Raw genomic sequence first — 19,808 nt, forward strand, 5'->3', positions numbered from 1 at the left:
CTACAGTGTGTGCAAACCTGGTGAAGACTTACAGGAAACGTTTGACCTCTGTCATTGCCAACAAAGGTTATGTTACAAAGTATTGAGTTGAACTTTTGTTATTGACCAAATACTTATTTTCCACCATAATTTACAAATAAATTCTTTAAAAATCCCACAATGTGATTTCCTGGATTTTTTTTTCTCATTTTGTCTCTCATAGTTGAAGTGTACCTATGATGAAAATTACAGACCTCTGTCGTCTTTCTAAGTAGGAGAACTTGCACAATCAGTGGCTGACTAAATACTTTTTGGCCCCACTGTATATGGTTTCTGCTTTTAGTAGAGTACTTATTCATCATACAAAAATGAAGTATTGTAATAAGTTTAAAATAAGTTACTTTAAAGGTTATTAGAAAAATATGTTGTTTAATACGTGTATACTACTTTTATGTATTTTTTTTAGTTTTGTTCTTTAAAAAAAAAAAAAAAAAAATGGTCTGTTATCGATAAATGTCACAGCTAATTATGGATTCCAATAGATGGTAAAGAATGGCATGATGTTTCTCAATATTAAAATATGTGAGAGGAGCTGAGTTGATTAACATTTTTATATAGCAGCTGTTTTCCATACAGCACTCTAGACCTTGTTGTCAGAAATATGGTTTCATGATTCATTCAGTAATGTAATTGTGTAATTTATGCATTCAATGCCTTTGTGTATCTCAATCTGTTCTAAATACCCAACAATTTTATGTAAAGGTGCATTGGTAGGGATTTTTAAGTAGTCATAAATTTGTACACTAACAATAGATGATGATGATTATTATTATTAGTGGTAGTAGTAGTAGTAGTAGTAGTGCTACTTTGGAAAATCTGCTAGATTTATACTGTTAATAAATAGTTTTTACTCAAGCCCTACTTATAAAATGGGAACATATTGGAGAACCCCGGGCATTAAACAGTTTAAAAGTGTCCTCAGGTCACAGGAGACTTTCGTGCCCAAACTTTGTTTCTGGAACTCATTTTAATTGTTTATCTTAGCAGTCACACCCGACGCCTCCCCACCAGCGGTGACAGCAATGCAGCAGGGATTTGATTGACAGCTCGAACAGCCAATAGTTTAACAGTAACGCTGTGATACCCGGACGTTTCCTCTTAAACTACCCAATAGCAAAGTAAAACGAAGGCGGAGCTTGAAAGTGTACTTTCGGAGTTGTAGCTAGCTAGCGAGCTATTAAGCTAATAGTTGAGGAAAGAAGGAATAAAACGGAAAGGTGGCTCGTTGTGGAGCTAAATGTGTTACCGTCTTTCAGATGTACGGACAGGCAGAGGAAAGCGGGGAACGTGGCAGCGGGAGAGCAAAACGCTCAAAATAATGGGGCTGTTTTTAATCAACACCCTCAGCACGGCAGCCTCGCAGCCACTCATCACTGAGGTAACGCTAGCTCAAGTTAGCTAACCGGCTAACGTAAACCTTCGCTTAACCTTTGTTGTGTTGAAGCAGTTTAGCTAAAGATCCTGTTTAGGACTTAAGAGAGCTGTCACCACCCTGAGAGTTCTGTCTATACATTTTAGTAATATAATTAAAGCTAACAGCAAGCCTGCGTCCCAAATCACAAACTACTGTACTAAATACTGTATTAAACTAACATACTACCGATTGTGCTGGTATTATGTTTGGCACACTACCTAGTACGGTTGTCTTCAGTTTAGGTTATTAATATTTGAATACAATTCTTTTTATTGTTGTCATAGATTTTTTTATATGAGGTAAAATAAATTATAATGTATTAACTACACAAGTTGCAAAACACACTGATGTATATATTTATTTATACTGAATTAGTCTGACACTCTAGCCAGGCTTTGTTTATACACTATAATATCTTATTTAATCATATATAATCATATTTCTTATTTAATTTAACTTATTTTTTATTGCTGATAAAGTTTATTTGTATCTGTGGTTTGGTTGAAACATGGTAAATCACCATGTTTTAGACACAAAAACGCTTACATTATGCTTGAGGGGTGTAAAGTTATGATATCAATATTTTAATATTTACTTATTGGCCACTATAGCAGAAACAACTACGCATCTGTTCCTCATTGTTGTTATCAAATCAGTTAATCATACAGACACTGTTTAAAAGTTTTAGGTGATTTTTATATGATAGTTCAGAATAGGCAAATATGTGATCTGAATTGCTTTGACCATGACATTGTTCTTGGTACCAGATGAGTGGATTTGAGTATTTTAACAACTGCTGATCAACCTAAGTATTTTACACACAAACAGTGTAAAAATAAATCAAACATTCTGTAAGAAGCAGGCAAAATACCATGTTGATCAGAGAGGACAGAGAAGAATGGCCAGACTGGTTCGAGCTTCCACTCCTATTCCACAGCTGTCAGCCAGGTTTCGGTATCTAAGTCTAAATAGTGAAGGTTAAACAGGCGTTGTCTAAGAAATCTCAGTTTTTGCCTTGTTCTTCAGATGGAGTAAGAATTTGGGCTAAATAGCATGCATACATGGAACCATACTGCCTTATGTCAACAGATCAAGTGTATAAATGTTGCCTTATCACAACTCAGGCCTTCTAATACCAGCTGAGCATTGTTTGAATACCAAAGTTTATCTGATGATGTTGGTCTTTATGGCCTCAATTTATCTATCTTCTGAAACAACAAATCCCAGTGACAGTCTACCGCCCTCCTCAGTCAGAAGTGGTGGGGTATTCGCGCCGAGAGCAAGGTTGCAATTTTATATTACTGGATTGGGTGAAAAGGGGAAATAATGAATACAAATAATATTTCATGGCTGTTCTAATTGGCAGCTGGATTTGGTTATATTTAAAACATTGTAAAATTAGATCATGGCTTAGTGAGACAGTTTGCTATCTACTCCAATAGTATATTTGTTTTGGTTTTGTTTTTTTGTTTTTTTCTTTCTGTTTGTGACACTTTCAGTAAAATTGAGATTTGTATAACAATTATAGATTTAGTCATCATCCAGTGTTAGTATTTTCATTATTGTGTTTGTGACAACTTGATCTGGCATCAAAACTGGTTCTGCATTTTAAGTTACACTACAAAAGTAGGGCACTGTGACAGTATGTCCAACTGGTTCTAGTCACTATTAGTTTGGGCATACTATTATGAATGCTGTTTGGTGTATAATGGTAAAATATTAGTTTTTTAAATCAATATGCTGTACCAGCAAAAAGCAAGTAAATTTCATGAGATCCCAACACTTGGGTTGGTAGATTTGATCACTTTACACCATAGATGAGCATGTTGACAAATTTACCACTGTATTTATTTGTAAATACTCTTGAAATGCATAGGTATTACATGTACATTTTAAATCTTCTTGTTCGCATAACTTTTTTTTATTAATTTATTTAAACAGTAAAAGGCCAGTATTGTCACGATATTAAGCTTTTTGTATTCAATATCTATGGCTGTAATAGCTGGATATTTCCTGTGCCATCTTGATACCATAACACTGTTCCTAACCAGGGTTTTTAAAACTGTTTTCAATTGACCCACATTTTGTTAATGATTTTTGACCCAGGCAACACAAACGATGCATCTTACTTTATCTGGTCTAACTGTGATTTACATTATAGGGCATAAAGCCTCTACAAAGGGGGCGTTCATGTACAAGTTTATTGAATTATTATTATTTTTCTCTGCTACCTGTTTTTTTGGGTCGTGTACCAGGGTTTAAGAATCTAAAAAACAAATGTGTAGTCTTCAGATATTTTACAGTTGAATGAACAGTGCTTTAGGGACTTATTACAAATCAGGTTAAGGTAATGGACTAGTGATCAGAATGTCCCTGGTTGAATCCTCACCACTGCCAGGTTGCTTTTGTTGGACACCCATGTTGATACTTTGACACCTCTATTTTTCAGTAAGTGAGATCACTAGTGTGCACAATTAGAAATAAAGCTGTCCATGCACATAATAACATACATTGGTTTTTAATGTCTTGTGTAAGTCAGTATAAACTGTATAGCACATTATAAATAGAATATCAAAGTATGAACACCATTGGTAAGGCATTAATTTGGCATCACATCTCCTACCAGAAAGTTACAGATCTGCTTTTTATTGGATTTCTCATTTAATCCACCAGACTCACAAAAGGTGAATACACGGTGTGGCTTGCATTAAAGCTACATAGATAGATGTATAGATGGATAAGCAGCTACTAGTGTTGCATTACACTGAGTAAATAAAGGTTAAATTCACTCAGTTTTTTTCTTAGTTTGTGTGTGTCAGTGTATATAGACTGACAGGGAGAGTCTGTCATCCTGTTTACTTGCATTCCCTGGCATGGGTTGCTGTGTTCTAAATGCTGTGAGTGACCGCTATGCTGGTGTGTACGCTTAAACTGAGGGAGTACACATTTCACTGTACCATGTGTGGCTGCAGAATAGCCTGCCTGCACTTGACCTTCCTCTGTTGTCTCCAAATTGAGGTAGCAGTTAATTCTTCACTCAGGAACAGACTATTCTTTTTATATGGGTCACCAGCAGGTAATCCAGAGCAAAATGTCATTAACTTATTAACTTAGTGTTATTTGAGCTGGCAAATGATGTTCCTTGTGCATGCAATTCATTTTGGTGCATCTACAGATCCATATTGGTATTACATGTTATAAAAGCACTGAATCCTGAGCAAAGCGTGCATCATGTTTTTATTGTTACAGGGCAAGTTAATATGCATCGGACCGAACAATCAGAGCTACATCTGTGAATCGGGCCACTGCTGTGGAGAGTTGCAGTGCTGCAGCTTCTATTATGAACTGTGGTGTAAGTACCTTTCATTAATTACAGCTAGCGCATTTTACTGTTATGCGAGTTTGCAATGCATGTTTTGAGGGTGCAGGTCATTTTTGAACAAGGAATGGCCCAGCCTAGTGTGTGTAAGTTTAGATTTCTTTTTACCATCAGGAATTTTTAGCAATTAAAAACAGGAGCTTTGGTGAAAGCCTATATGAGCATGTGTAAACTGACACCTACTGTTTACTTTGCGAATATTTTAATTAGGGCTGTCGTTTAACGCGTTAATTAACGCGATTAACGAGTTAAAATTTTAATCGCGATAACGTGCCACGTAAATCTGTGTCTCTGTGGTAATGAACTGTATTTCAGATGAATTAGGATGTAAAGCGCATGAACTGTACACAGAACTTTACATACACTGCTGTTGGATCACACTGGACTGAAGTCCGGGGTGTTCTGTCCACACCGGATCTGGTTTATACTGCCCGCAGCTTCTGTTTTAAACTGCATTACTTGAGACCCGCCAGCGCAGTCAAATAGAAAAAAATAATTAATAAATTATCGTCGCTGTCCGATGAAAAACTACTTTTAGCGGTTTTAAATTTTTTTACGTGTTGATGAAAAGATGAATGAAATCACTCAATCTTTGTAATGAGTATTTCCATTGGCTGCTAGACCTGTCCATCAAAACCACGTAGCTCCGCCCCCTTCCCTCAGGTACTGTTTGAGACAGAAGTGAAACTGCGTGATGCTTCATCTTTAGAGTTTATTCAGGTTATTCTATCACATGGCTATAAACATGATTCATATTTGTGATGTTTGTAGTTTTTTAAAAGCACATCTGTATCTGATATTTATATGGACTAAGCGTTTACATGGACTGTATTTATTAACACTTTTTATAGCTACAGTCAATAACTTATATATAATGTTTGGTAACTTGACTGTTTCAGGTATTTATAGGTGTTTAAATGGTAATTTAGAACAATATTTCCCAGTCATGTTTCTGCACAACACAGTATTAAAAGCTTTTTTTAATAGATCTCTGAAATAATCATATCTGTGTTTGGTTATTGATGCATAATATTAGATTAAAAATTTTTGAAAGGATGATTTCTGGGTTAGCCAGAAAGCTTAAGCACCAGGGCCCAGGGAGGGGGGAGGGGGGGGCATCTGGGGTCTGCACTCGCCAAGTCATTTTTATTATATTACAATTTTTTCGTTAAGTAAAACTAAAAAAACTAAAACTGTGCATTAAAAATAACAGAGGCAGGAATTGTAACTTCTTAGTGACTTTGAATTTATTCTGTTCAGCCATCAGCATATGCAATTTGTTGAGGGGGCCCAACTTTTTTTTTTTTTAACTGGGGCCCATGAGCTCCTAGTTACACCACTGGAGTTGCATCTATAAATGGTTCTTGCAATAAAAATGTGCATAATTGTTCAAATTTTGCTTAATTATTAGTTTGCGATTAATTGCTCTTTAATCTCGATTAAAATTTTTCGAAGTAAACATTTTTTCAGGCTTCATTTGATGAGGGTAATGACAACGGTAGTAATTATTTAACAATAGCTTAAATATGAAGTTATTGACATATATGTATGTGTAATCCTGGCTATGCATCTGTGTTCCTCTTGTGTCCGCTTTCCCACCCAGCTTGGTTTACTTATTTAATTCAAACTATGACTTTAAGTAAGCACTTATTTTTTGAAAGTGTTTTGTTTTTATATGAGTACAGGTCTGCACTATTGGCAGGCCAGTCTTGTACTGGCACTCTCTTATTACAATACCATGCTGTTGTAACACATGCAAAATGTGGCTTGGCATTGTTTGGATAAACAGAGGCGTCCCTGAAAAAAGACAATTTGTTTTCTCAAACTGGGTATGTTACCCTCAGCAATATTGATGCCTTTGCAGATATGCAAGTTCCCCATGCCGTGACAGTTGCTGGCTGTTGAACTTTGCATTCTTTGCATTGCTAGGAGGCAGGATGTTCCTTTTCCTCTTTGGTCTGGAAAGCATGCCCTTCATTATGTTCATAAATTATTTGATATGCAGACCACAGCACATGTTTTTACTTTGCGTTATCCATCCTTGATGATCTTGAGTCCAGTTAAGCTTTGCAGTGATTTTGTTAGAAAAGCTTTCAAATACCAACATGCTGTGCTTTTTTCTCTCTGGTTGACCAAGGCTTTCTTGTAACTTTCCTGCTTTGTTTCAGTAGTTTATTAGCCATGCTTTCTTGTGTGTGTGGACAGTTTGTACTCTTTATATTAGTGCGTTATGGGGAACATGTATCAGCTTCTGAAATGACATCATTGGAGTACAGATTGTGCAGGTAGTCTTAGTCACTTGCCCACTGCCAATGGGCTCCTTATTGTATATCGGATAGAACATAGTCTTATACTGAAATAGCGTTAAACTTGGTGACTTATCTCAGAATGTTTTTACTGGTTTAGGTAACAATTTGTCCCAGAGAAAGTACATCAGGTACAGGGTGTGTAATGATTAAGCCCATCAGTTAAAGGGTGCAACTTGCTTTGTGTGGATGGCTTAATCTGTCATGTTGATTTCAGTGTTGCTTACTTCAGTTGGAAATGCAGCAGTCTCATTAGATGACTCTTTTATTTCCTCTTTCGCTCTCTCTTGCCCTCTCTCTTTCCGGCATTCCAACGATCTGGGGAACAATCTTATCTCTGAATTATGTTTATTTACCTGCTGGGTCAATAAACACTCTCTGTTGTTTTTACATGGCGGCTGATACAGCTGATCTAGACAGACTTGTCTTATGTGTAACCCCATCAGACCAGCTCCTGTAACCAGATGCCTTGAGCCTCTCTATTTGGAGAGATAGAGCCCACTCACAGTTGGGATTTATTTGAGTCAGAGTTTCACACGCTTGGTAGTAATGACATTACTAATCAACACTGGGTTTTCCTGGCTTCTGCACATTTCTATTCAAATTTAAAGCACATTCTTGTGTCATTTCACCTAAAATAATACTGTAGATCCCGGTCTTGTTCTCTATTTATGTAGGCACTAGAGGGCACTAGAGTGGTGCTGTTATCTAATTTAAGTCTGATTTGTTTGAGTCTGAAGTTCCTGCATTTACTGTTAGTAGTGCTATCAACCTAGCAGACCCAGCTGATCAAAACAAGCAAAGAGTGAATTAGCACCCTCTCCAGGATACTGTTTATGTTGCTCAGTTATTGAAAAGTAGAACTATACAGGCCTGTTGCTGTAAGTAAAAATCCTTTTTTGGTAATTTCATGTCTTGGCTCTAGGGTTCTGGCTGATATGGACTGTCATTATCATCCTGAGCTGCTGTTGTGTGTGTCACCATCGTCGTGCTAAACATCGACTCCAGCAACAACAGCGGCAGCATGAGATTAACCTTATTGCCTACAGAGAAGTGCACAACTACTCATCACTGCCCTTTTACCTCAGTAAGTAACCTGACTTACACTATAGTCAGCAACTCTGCACTTCAGATTCAGTTTGTGATAGTCTGCGGCTATCCTCGGTCAGTGGCAGAGGAACTTACAGTCCGGGAATTGGATAAGACTAGATTCAGAGGAAAAATAGCATTAGTATTAATGACCAAGGTTTAAAAAGACCTAAAATAGAATATTAGTCAGTGACCTCAATGAATGTATACATAATAATCTCACTCTTGCTTGTATTCTTATTCCAGGGTTTTTGCCTAGCTACCTCTTACCTGCATATGAGGAGGTGGAGAACAGACCCCCAACTCCTCCTCCTCCTTATAGTGCCTCTCAGCCTGGTGAGAATCCTGAATCTGTGAGCCCACAGCAGTCAGATGAGATTTGCTCATCGTTACAGCCCAGCTGCACAGTCCCTGCATCGGAGAGCAGTTCATCCGGACACTGCATTGAAGATACCCATCATCTTCCTGTGCACTGCCCTACAGGAAATGCAAACAAACCCTACCTAAGCTTCGAGGAGGATAGTCAACAACAGCAGGTTGCATCCGCCACAACACCCGATATAACCAAGCAGTCTGGAGATCAGGGGCTTGACGCATGTCCTGAGAGTAAGGACAAAACTCCAGGGCGCCATAGACGCTTCACCGGAGATTCAGGTATTGAGGTGTGCGTGTGCAGCCGTGAGCCAGAGGAAGAGGATGGAGAGGATCATATGAAGGAGCTTGAGGGACTTTTAGACAGAGAGGGGTTACAGGAGCAGGACTTCTGTGATAGTTGCAACCCCAATAGCAATGGCCTTCAAAGGTCAGATAATGAGGAGCTGGGATTTGCTGGCCCAGAAAGAAGTCCTGAGCACAGAGAGCCTCCTATCCAGCGGCCTCCCATTTGCCTTCATTTGCACACCATCAACGAACAGGAGGCTCATCAGCATGGTAACAATGCAGAGCCCCAAAACTAAGCACCACCTTTGCATTGTACTGCAGTGACTTTCTTATGTAATGCTATCTCCCTTTATTTTCTTACTGTACTGTTGCTTTGGTTGTAAATGTTTGGGTGTGTTGGGGGTGTGAATATTATGCAGTGTTTTACACCTAAAATAATCTAGCTAAGCATTTTTAAATAGAGGCTGTGGTCAAATCCTAATGGGGAAGCACCAAACCGGTACTGCATATTAGTATGATGACTCGAGGTTAGATGCTGACGGAATGTCTGATCAAATTCTTATCTTATCCACTGCCATAGTTAATACTGTATGATGTTAATTAAAGAAAAAGAGTTTTTTTTTTCATGTAAATATAAGACAGAAATTGTCTTCAGGCCCATATAACACCTGTGGTGTTTTGCAGAATTGGACTACAAAAACTTGCAGATTGTTGACAAGTTAATGTCAGTAACAATGTCTGGTTTTTTGGAAGTAAGATGTGAATGTATTGTGGCTAAATGCAGCGTGATTAGGCCTGTGCTACAATATTAGCAGGGCGGCACGGTGGCTAAGTGGGTAGCCCAGGTGGGACGGTCCGGGTCCTTTCTGTGTGGAGTTTGCATGTTTTCCCCGTGTCCGCGTGGGTTTACTCCGGGTGCTCTGGTTTCCTCCCACAGTCCAAAGACGTGCAAGTGAGGTAAATTGGAGATACAAAATTGTCCAACACTGTGTTTGATATAACCTTGTGAACTAATGAATCTTGTGTAATGAGTAACTACTCGTCCTGTCATGACTGTAACCAAAATGTTTAAAATATGACGTTAAAATCCTAATAAACAAACATTATTATAATGTTATAATGAAGTGTAGGGCACTAACTGAGCTAATGAAAGTACCTGTTGTTAGTTGCTTTTTACATTATGTAATTTTATGCCACTAGTTAATCCTTAACTATTAACAGTTAAAGTGTGTTAACTGTTTATGCCATTCATGTTGTGGTGCTGTATTGAAACTTTGCAAACAATCAAATTTCGATCTGATCATGGGTTCAAAAATCTGCTTATCATTTTCAGGAACATGGCACAAGTATGCATGTCTGCATTTGTATTTAAAAGTCAGTTTTTAGGCCTCAAATTTGCAGTGGCATTTAGATTCCTCACATTGCTGAAAGCACAAAGCCAAACTAGCTGTATTCAGTTGAGACTTACCGTATCGCAATCCTTTCGAAAAAATAGAAATATTCATTATTATGTGGTTTTTCTTTTGCCCATTCCCTTATACATATTAGTGGTCACCACAGTGGATCTGGTCTGCATACCACACCGTCACATACCGTCACAGTTTTTATGCCGGATGCCCTACCTTGTGCAACCCTCCTATTTTATCTGGGCTTGGGACTGGCACTGAGAGCGCACTGAGAAATGCACCTCCCAATGGCTAGGCTGAAAAAGAACATATTTAGGATGCACTGATCCTAATTTTGTGGATGTGTGAATTCAGCTCTGAATGTGGTGCTGGTGATTCTGAATTATTTTCAGTTTCTTTTATTTTTTCTCTTCTTTTATTTTTAACCTTCACAGTCTGCTGCCAATATCTGGAAAGAGTGTCTGTAATAATGTAAATAATGTGCAATTCTAATTACACACTACTGTTTGTCTGGGTTTTATTTTAAAAGAAAAAATACACCTGCGCGTTAGCAGCCAGTGTTTCATTTCTTTTCCATTTTGAGTTTTTGATGAGATTGACAAAGCCAACGTTGGCAGCAATCCATTCACAGCTTTCACAGATGAGTAATAAAGCTGGCTGCTAAACAATAATCCGCAAACCCTTGTGTTAGAACAAACAATTTTTCAAGAAGGAATACAGTTTATTTGATTTTTATTTCAATTTTCTTTGTCTGAGTAATCATTCTATTCTTTTAAGCAGATTTAGCACTGAATAGTCTTGTAAGGCCATCCACCGGCCTGGCCTTACAAGGCTAGATCTGGGGAAAGTCTTAGGTAATGCTGGATGTGATCAGAACTGAAAATTAGTGCAGGTTACTCCTACGGACTTCCCAAATCTCACCTCTGTTTAATCCACAGCACAGAATGTCTTAAACCTTAGTAAACATGCTTAGTTTTTTTTAATGAGTGTTGTAATGCACTGGTCTACTATTTCACTCTTTTTCATGGATGACAGCACACGTTTAGCTCTAACGCACTCACGTTCATGTTTACCTTCTGTACAGAGATTTCTCCTCATGCTACAGTCTGCTTTTTACCAATATAAAAGATAAAAAGTTTTACAGCATCATTCACCTCACTTGCAAGATATGGCTTTACCTTTAACTGGCACGTTATCTGGTCATTTGTAGCCATGCATACAGGCATTCTGTTATTAGGCTCGATGGACATTGTTTACACTGTGCACATACACAAGTGATTTCCTGTGTGCTACATAGTGTGTAACTATACCATTTGTGGTGCATTAACTAGACATACTGTTTAGTTTAGTGTCGTGCTGGGACTTTGTCCACTTTAACTGCAAAGGTGCACCAGGTCCAGTGAGCCTAAGCTTTGCAAGGCAAAAAAAAGGAAATGCAACAGCATTTTATCCAATCACACAAAAACTACTATGTAAACCTAAATCGGCTCCTCTCAGAAAATCTGTCTCAATTCAGTTTACTGCAGTGGTGGTGCTTGGTCTTTGGAATTGATCTAGGATAAATATTTTGTTGTGTGGTGGTTGTCCTGTCCCGCCCCCAAATTATATGGACCTATCAAAATGTTTGGCTTGTACGAGGGGAAAATGTTCATGTTATATTTTGTTTATTATTGGAGGCTATTTTTATTTTATTTTATTTACTTTCATGTCTTACCACCACCTTATCCTGGTCAGGGTCTCGTGAGTCCGGTCTCTCTGGAATCTTTGGGTTCAATGCAGTAACAAACCCTGGACTGGATGCCAATCCATTGTCAGGTCACGACCACATCAGCCGTAGGCAATCGTATGTAGACGCCCGACTGGCTGATGGCACCAGCGATAGCTGCACCACTTGATCTCTTTAGTTTTTGTTATTAACAATGCTAGCTTATATCTTTCTGGGTCTTTGTTAAATTTTATATTCCAGATTCTTAATTGCCTCAATGGAATACTGTATGATTCTTGATGAGATTTTATACAAATGAGAATTAAGGCCAGTTTGGTTCAGTAGAGTTTCTTACACAAGATTAGGGCTGATTTTTAACTGCAGCAGTTTTCAGATGGATAGATAATGCTCTGTTTCCCAATTTCTGACAATACATTGTATGTTATAATTTTTAGAAATGTATTACAATTATGTCTAAGTTTAATAATGAAAATGAGCTGTAAATTGCAGATCATGCCAGTTTTCTTTTCTGACTAAAACCTTTTCATACGGGGGAGATTCTCATGTTTCATTATTGATTTCTTTTTAACATTTATCTTTCACTCGGTGATCTTTCTATATAGCCATATTTTTAAGATGGTAATTATAAACAGCCAGTTTTTTGGCTGGAATTATTCAAAATTGCTCTACTGCATTCTTACAATGTGTGCATGCATGTGTGTGTATATGTTTGAGTGTGAAAGTGAGATTGGGAAGCGATTTAACACTTGCTGGTTCTGAGGTAGTGTGTTAATTTGACCTTTAGTGTGAATAATCAGTAATGCGTTGTTGTCACTGAGCGTTTAGATGGCACTCAGTTCAAAGGGCATGCAGAGAGAGTGCCAGGATTGGGTGTCTGAAAAAATGGAAGACAAATATTATAATATTATAAACAAACACCAGCCATCAGATACTGTAGCTTCCTTTTTGAGCAGCGTTTGCTGGATGGTTGCAATTGTTCAGCAAACAAATAAAATCAGTCAATGCCACTTATAATGTGTTAAAAAGTAAAATGATGTAAACTCCATGTGCACCAAATCTGTGTGTATGTAAACGGTTTGTGTATCGGTGCGGTTTGTTTCTTCTGTACTTTTGATACAGTTGGTGCTTAAAGCTGTAAGTCTATACAAGAATGCTGAGAAAGTCGTGTGCTTCTGTTTCCTCTGTAGTTCCAGATTGATAAAGGCATTTCCCCTTCTTTGATGTCTTGAGACCAAACATACATGCATTAAAAAGAGGAACTCAGAACAAGTCATTACAACATACGTAGATGATTGTTTTATTTTATTTTTTGCTTTAAGAAGAGGTCATTGCACTGTTTAGAATGGATGCAGTGAGTTTGTGTGCTGAAGGTGACGAAGGCTTTAGAGGCCAATTGCTCTTGTAATGCTGACATGAGACTTGGTACTATATTTTGGTTTTGTATCTGTAGTTTCATTTATAAACTGATTTTCTTTCCTGCAATGGGTAATATTTTGTGAAAAGCCTCAGCCAAATGAATGAATATCGAAGAATGTACATAAATAAATCTAAATAAAACAACTTTTTAAGCCAAATAATTGTGTGGTATTTTGTTTATTTACTTGCTTATGATACAATCATGCAATCAAGCCATCTCTATGACATCTATTTAATTAGTATTGTTTTTTTATCAAGGTGTTACCATAAGTACCATTTTAAAAAATTAAATACTTTCAGATGATGAGAGAGAAGCTTATACACTGATCAGCCATAACATTAAAACCACCTCCTTGTTTCTATACTCGATGTCCATTTTATTAGCTCCACTTACCATATAGAAGCACTTAGTAGTTCTACAATTACTGACTGTAGTCCATTTGTTTCTCTACATACTGTTTTAGACTGCTTTCATGAAAAGGGGCTAACAAAGCATGCAGAGAAACAGATGGACTACAGTCAGTAATTGTAGAACTACAAAGTGCTTCTATATGGTAAGTGGAGCTGATAAAATAGACAATGTGTGTAGAAAAAAGGAGGTCAACAAGATCTGAAGCACCTCTTGAACCCAGCTTATAACTTACATACATACTCAGTAGTTAGCAGGTTCAACATTCTCCACAAGGTGAGCGATTGACACTAGTTTGTGTGTACCAGGATCACATTAGAAACAATGTGTGTTCGATGTGTTAATTACAGCAATGTGATTTTTCTTTGCCTTACACTTTATACACTTCATCTCTGAAATTACAAACGTAAGACATTGTGTTTGCCTATTGAGCTTAGGCATGATTTAATTTCAGCCTGACTCAACCTCACTGCACTGTAGGTTTTTTTCCCACCCTATCCTAAGCCTGGCATTGACTTTAAACCTCTGTGGCTGAAGAACAACTCCGAACTTGCCATGCAGCCCTGGCAGAGGCTGACCATCAGGCACCTCCAGAGTGAACCTTTGCAAAATCCATGATAAGAAGAGGAAGAGCTCCATCTTGGCCAGAGCTTCACCCAGACATACACGCACTCCAGCACCAAATGGCAGATAGCTTACCGATGGGTAGCACAGTGTATTACCCTTCTCATCCAGGAACCTCTCTAATTGTAAAAAAGCACAAATGTTTAATATGTATAAGAAATGTGCTTTTCCACAGATATTGCAATACATGTGCTATTATACAGAGCACAGTGGTTGGTTAATTATACTGTAGCTTACCTGGATCAAACAGTTCTGGGTTTTTCCATTCTTTTTCATCATGATGCAAAGACCACAGATTGACGATGACTCGAGTTCCTTTCTGTACAGCATACTCCCCTATACTGTAACAGCAGACAGGATGTAAGATGTTAGATTGACAGTGTAAATCTTTGTACTGTGTTTGAGTCAGCGTTTCACCCTTTGGTGTTCATGGTCATCGCTGAACTACATCCTCCTTTTTTTTATAAATCACATGAATATGAATTTAATATGAATGTAAAATAACATTGAATAACATCATTTGGGCTTTGCTTTGTTTCGTTACCTTAAAATACTATCCAGTGTGAAAGATTGGGATCAGGTAAGAAGCAATGAGAAAATGAGAATGACTTCCAAAACTATAACAAAACCATTCATTTCTTCATTTATTCATTCCTTCATCCTTAATAATAGCTTGATCTTGATTATGTCCATGGTGGGATTAAAGCCCTTCTGTAAACACCTGATACAAAGTAGAAATACACCCAGAACGAGGTACCAGTCCATCGCAGGGCAGTACACACTCACCTATTTATATATATATATATATAAGTTTAAGTAAATAAATATAAGAGTGTGTGATGCCCTTTCTGGGTCATGTGTTCTTGCCCTGTTTCAAGTGTTTCTAAACACACCACAACCCTGCTTAGGACAAAGCAGTTAAAAAGAATAAATGAAGAGTCCGGAAAACATGTTTCACTAGTTAGATTAGAAAAATGCTAGTTATGTTAGTCCAGGTGTTGAAATTACCTCGAGTCTGAGAGAGCTACATGAGGGATGAGAAGTGGAGAGACAGGCCGGATACGTAGCACCTCTCTGATGGTGGCCTCAAGGTAGGGCAGATTTCCTCTGTCACTGAGCTGGGGGTGCCTATCTCTCCCAATCTTAGTGTCCAGCTCCTCCTGAATCTTTTTCTGAACCTGAAAATCACACAAAGAAAAAAAAAGTGCTGATCCATTTTGTTGGCAGTAAACTCTTAATAAAACCATAATGTATGTGTGCTGTATTCTTATTTATAAGAACACTTTATAATGCCAGTCCTTACCAACTGTTCCTTATTGTACAAGTGCTACTGACTTCGATGGGTGAGGGCTAACATGCTTCTCTAGAGACATTTAAAGCCAGTTACCACTTCATTTTACACTGCAGGTGTTGCAATGTCATTAAGCAGATAGACCCACCTTTTGTACACAAGCTCATAATTCTATCCCTTACGCCTACAAAGCACGACCAATAATGATTTCTTGGAATCCTTGACTATATTACTTTCAGGAATTCAATCTACAACCTTTGAACAGGTATTTTTAAGCATTTTATTTTTACTAACCCAAAATGCAATTGGAATATCACAACTAATTAAAAATAAAGGGTGAATGTGTAATTTACTGTACCTTTGGATGATGTATCAGGTAAACTATGGACCACTTTAATACAGTGGTGGTAGTCTCCACTCCTGCTCCGAAAATATCTCCTACAGTCATCAGTAGGTGATCATCAGTAAGACCAATGTCCTGAGTGCTGGTGTTGTTATTCTCAGAGCTGTGCTTGGCACTCAAAAGAGCATCCAGCAGATCACGCTGGACATTATCACTGTAGTCTGCCTGCAGATGGAGACACAGATCAAGTTAGTGCTTGTGGCAGGAGCTTCAGTCATGCAAAACCTGACAAGTAGTTCACGTAACTAGTCATTAAATGGGTTTCTTTGTTATTAGAGTATTCTGTTAAAATTAAAAGTAAATACATCATTTATATGTTCTAGAAGTGCAGGGGCTGATTTTTTTGTAAAATAGCACATTTAATGTCACTTATGCAAGAGCTGACTGTGTTAAAGCTCCTAACTAATAACAAACAAGAAAAGTTTTAATTAGAGTTTAATTGTTAAATCAGAAATACTTAACAATGCAAATAATATTCTGGGCTAAGTTCCTAAAGTAACCAGTTAGGGAACCATAAAACACCATTATATAAAGAGCCCCAATAAAGAGTACTTGTTAGATGCTTTATTTTCTTTGTGCACATCAGGTGTGCCCAGACTGCCTTTTGACTTATAATATACAGTATATATGGACACTGTATTTGGTGGGGAAAGGTGTAACATGCATCTTGATGTCTTTACCTTGTGCTCCTCATATTTCTTTTGAAGTAGCTTGTCTCTGATAGCAACACATCGCTTGAGGATTTTGAGGTCTTCATTTGGAAACCACTACAGAGAAAGCACACAGATTTTATATTGCAATGTTATTATGAACTTCTATCTGAGTTGGGAGCTTTTTTGAGATATGGGGCTTCAAAGATCTGACATTACAGCTAGCAAAAATGTAACCCAATGCAGTGTACATTAACAGATTTACATTTCAACATCATTTCAAATTTACATTCATTTGAAAGTTAACTAAAATTAAACATTTGGACAGTGAGAAAACAGAAACAATCTTTTTGTTTTAAGATTTTATCTAGCTGTAGCTCATTGTCAACCCCATTGTCATGGTTAATATACTAGTATAACTTATGTAAATACAAGTAAAACGTTATGTAAGACGCTATAAATTTCCATTTTACAACATAACAATATGGTCATATTAATATGCAATAACAATATGTGTTGCTTTGCCATAGACAAATTCTGAAAAATGTACTTTTAAAACAAGATTCACATTCTTTATCAGGCAGTCTGAACTGGGTTGTTAGTTTAGATAAAATGTCTTTACTTGTTATTGGAGATATTGGGACTAAGAATATCAGGCCACGTTTTTATGAGTTAAAAGGTGGTTCTTTTCTGTCAGCACTTAAGTAAAGCATATAAATTGTTTGGTCATGGGCATCTACGTATGTTGCATATTCACCCCATATGTTAATAGAATTGTTTATTGACTTCATAATACCAAGTTTATCTGGACATTTTGAAAAAAAAAACAAATATTACTGCACCAGAAAATGAAATAACTTCCAATGATGAAGTTTGTAAAACTAATTCTTAACCAAAATGTCAAATTAAACATCATTCTTAGTTTACAAAACACATTTGTGGAGGAACTTCTTTGAGCAAATTTTACCTGTAGCCATGGAAAGATGTCCACCAAACTGTCCTTGGCAACTGTATCCACAATGCCTTGGCTGTATTTGAGCATGGCTTCAAACTCAGGATCTCCACGTTTGTATGAGGAGTTAAAACAAAGAGCACACACCACATTCGTGACAGCACGGGTCAGTTCTGGAGCTAGGTCTATTGGTGAGCTTTGCAAATTAGCCAAGACTTCACACATAGACCTTGCTTCTTCACAAACTGGAAATAGAAAAAAGATTATAATTATAATATTTGTACAACTTTTAACTTAACATAAAACAATTACCATACTTATAGATCATGGGGGGACAGGAATGTTGCTTAAACATGTTGAACTTTTGTCACATATGTGAATCACTCACTTATTTTCTCGATTGATGCAGTTCCCTCTCCAAACATGTAAAGGGCCCCGTGCACAATTTTTCGATGAAATCTCCATGTGACACTATAGTCAGCGAATGCGATGTCTTTGCCATCTCGTGTTAAAATGTCTGTAGTAACCTGCCAAAAGAAATGTATACACCAACAAATACACTCAACAAATGTAAAACTCAGCATTAAATAACAATAAAACTAAATACTTATGTTATAAATACATACACAATAAAAATGTACTTACAGTACGTGGTCTCCCTGCAAATATTTTCCCCTTCTTAAGCAGCACCTCTTTTGCATGGTGATGACTGTTAATAATCAGTACTTTATGGGAACCCATTGTAAGACAATAAATAGCTCCATATTTCTTCTGCAGCTGCTGAAAGAAAATATGTGGAGGACTGTCACTCCTAAGACTGAGAAGGCTCCCAATAATTGGAAGAGATGGGAGTCTTGGAGGACTCCTATCATCAATTAGAAGCCCACGCACACACATCAGTGTCATCTTCCTCAGATACAGAGACACTAAGATTACTGCTGCGAATACACAGAAACAAATAAGCCATGCCATTCTCAGAAGATATTTAGAATCAATCACTCAGATATGCATCTATCAGTACAGCCTCTGGAGCTACACAGGCTTTGAGAAGCCTACAGGGGTTTTTTATATGGCTTCTTCAATGCCGTTTCCTTGACCCACAAATATTTTCACCTCAGCTATCTTTAACAGTCAATGTCAATTTAAACCCAAAAGAAAGCAACAGGCTATGTGGTAACAGGTTCACATATTGGAATTGTATTTAAAGTAAAAAATGCAAATATATTTCTGAAAGTTATGTGTCTTTGCAGTCCTGCAATTTAATGTTCTTGTTTAGTGGCTGAATAAATAGAACACACACATCTTTGTTATAAATAAAAAAGTCTTACTAGTCATTATACGTACTATAAATCTATATAAATCTATGTGCCCTTTATTCCCTTTGTTTGTACTCCAGTACATGGAACAGTGTTCTTTTGCCAAGGTCAAGAAGAACTAAACCCAAACTTGTATTTTATGCCTAGAAGAGTAAGAACTTTCGTCTGGTTGGTTAGGGACTTGTGTGTTGCATGGCAGCCTCTAAGCCTACATCTACCTTAACTGTGGCCATTGCCACCCATGATTCAGCAGATTCTTATTTATGACTGGACGATTTTCAATTATGTTTTCTGTGTTGTTTTCATGATAGTGTGCTGATCAATGTACCTATTGGTATAATCTTGAGATGTGGGAAGAATTAAAAGGAAATCCACACAAACACTAGAAAAACACCTCATCTGACTGAGGATTGATGCCATGTCCCCAAGAGGCAAGTTATTTTGCTTTACCTACTCGACAGATGTGACACCAACCCATAGTACTACATGGCAGGAGTAGCTCAGTGGTTTAGTTAACTAGTGAGTGGAAGGTCGGCAGTCTAATCTTCGCTATCACTGAGCTGCCAGAGTTGGGTCCCTGAGCAAGGCCCCTAACTCTTAATTGTGTGCACGGTATTCAGTAATATGTGTAAGCTAATTTAGATAACAAAGCCTCTGCTAAATGCCATAAATGTAAATGATAATTTATTAACAAGCTCATGTCCCAAGTGCTGCAAAGCAGATATTAG

At 37.4% G+C, this 19,808-nt stretch overlaps 2 protein-coding genes across 2 annotated transcripts; one reads left to right on the forward strand and one right to left on the reverse strand.

Annotated features, from left to right (window-relative positions):
* The first annotated feature begins 1,276 nt into the window (after positions 1-1,276).
* wbp1la (WW domain binding protein 1-like a) lies at positions 1,277-10,127 on the forward strand. The gene is made up of 4 exons (XM_062994809.1): positions 1,277-1,417; positions 4,703-4,805; positions 8,064-8,225; positions 8,474-10,127. The coding sequence occupies exons 1-4, from the start codon at positions 1,277-1,279 to the stop codon at positions 9,181-9,183; spliced, it is 1,116 nt and encodes a 371-aa protein (XP_062850879.1). The 3' UTR covers positions 9,184-10,127.
* Positions 10,128-14,000: 3,873 nt separating this feature from the next.
* Positions 14,001-18,761, reverse strand: LOC134314252 (steroid 17-alpha-hydroxylase/17,20 lyase). Its single transcript, XM_062994808.1, has 8 exons — positions 18,410-18,761; positions 18,153-18,291; positions 17,780-18,009; positions 16,843-16,929; positions 16,118-16,327; positions 15,477-15,646; positions 14,706-14,809; positions 14,001-14,587 (listed from the first exon to the last, which is right to left on the reverse strand). Exons 1-8 carry the CDS (start codon positions 18,734-18,736, stop codon positions 14,295-14,297), a joined length of 1,560 nt encoding a protein of 519 aa, XP_062850878.1. The 5' UTR covers positions 18,737-18,761; the 3' UTR covers positions 14,001-14,294.
* Positions 18,762-19,808: the final 1,047 nt, after the last annotated feature.

This window comes from Trichomycterus rosablanca, chromosome 5, assembly GCF_030014385.1.
Source record: "Trichomycterus rosablanca isolate fTriRos1 chromosome 5, fTriRos1.hap1, whole genome shotgun sequence".
Lineage (NCBI taxonomy): Eukaryota > Metazoa > Chordata > Actinopteri > Siluriformes > Trichomycteridae > Trichomycterus > Trichomycterus rosablanca.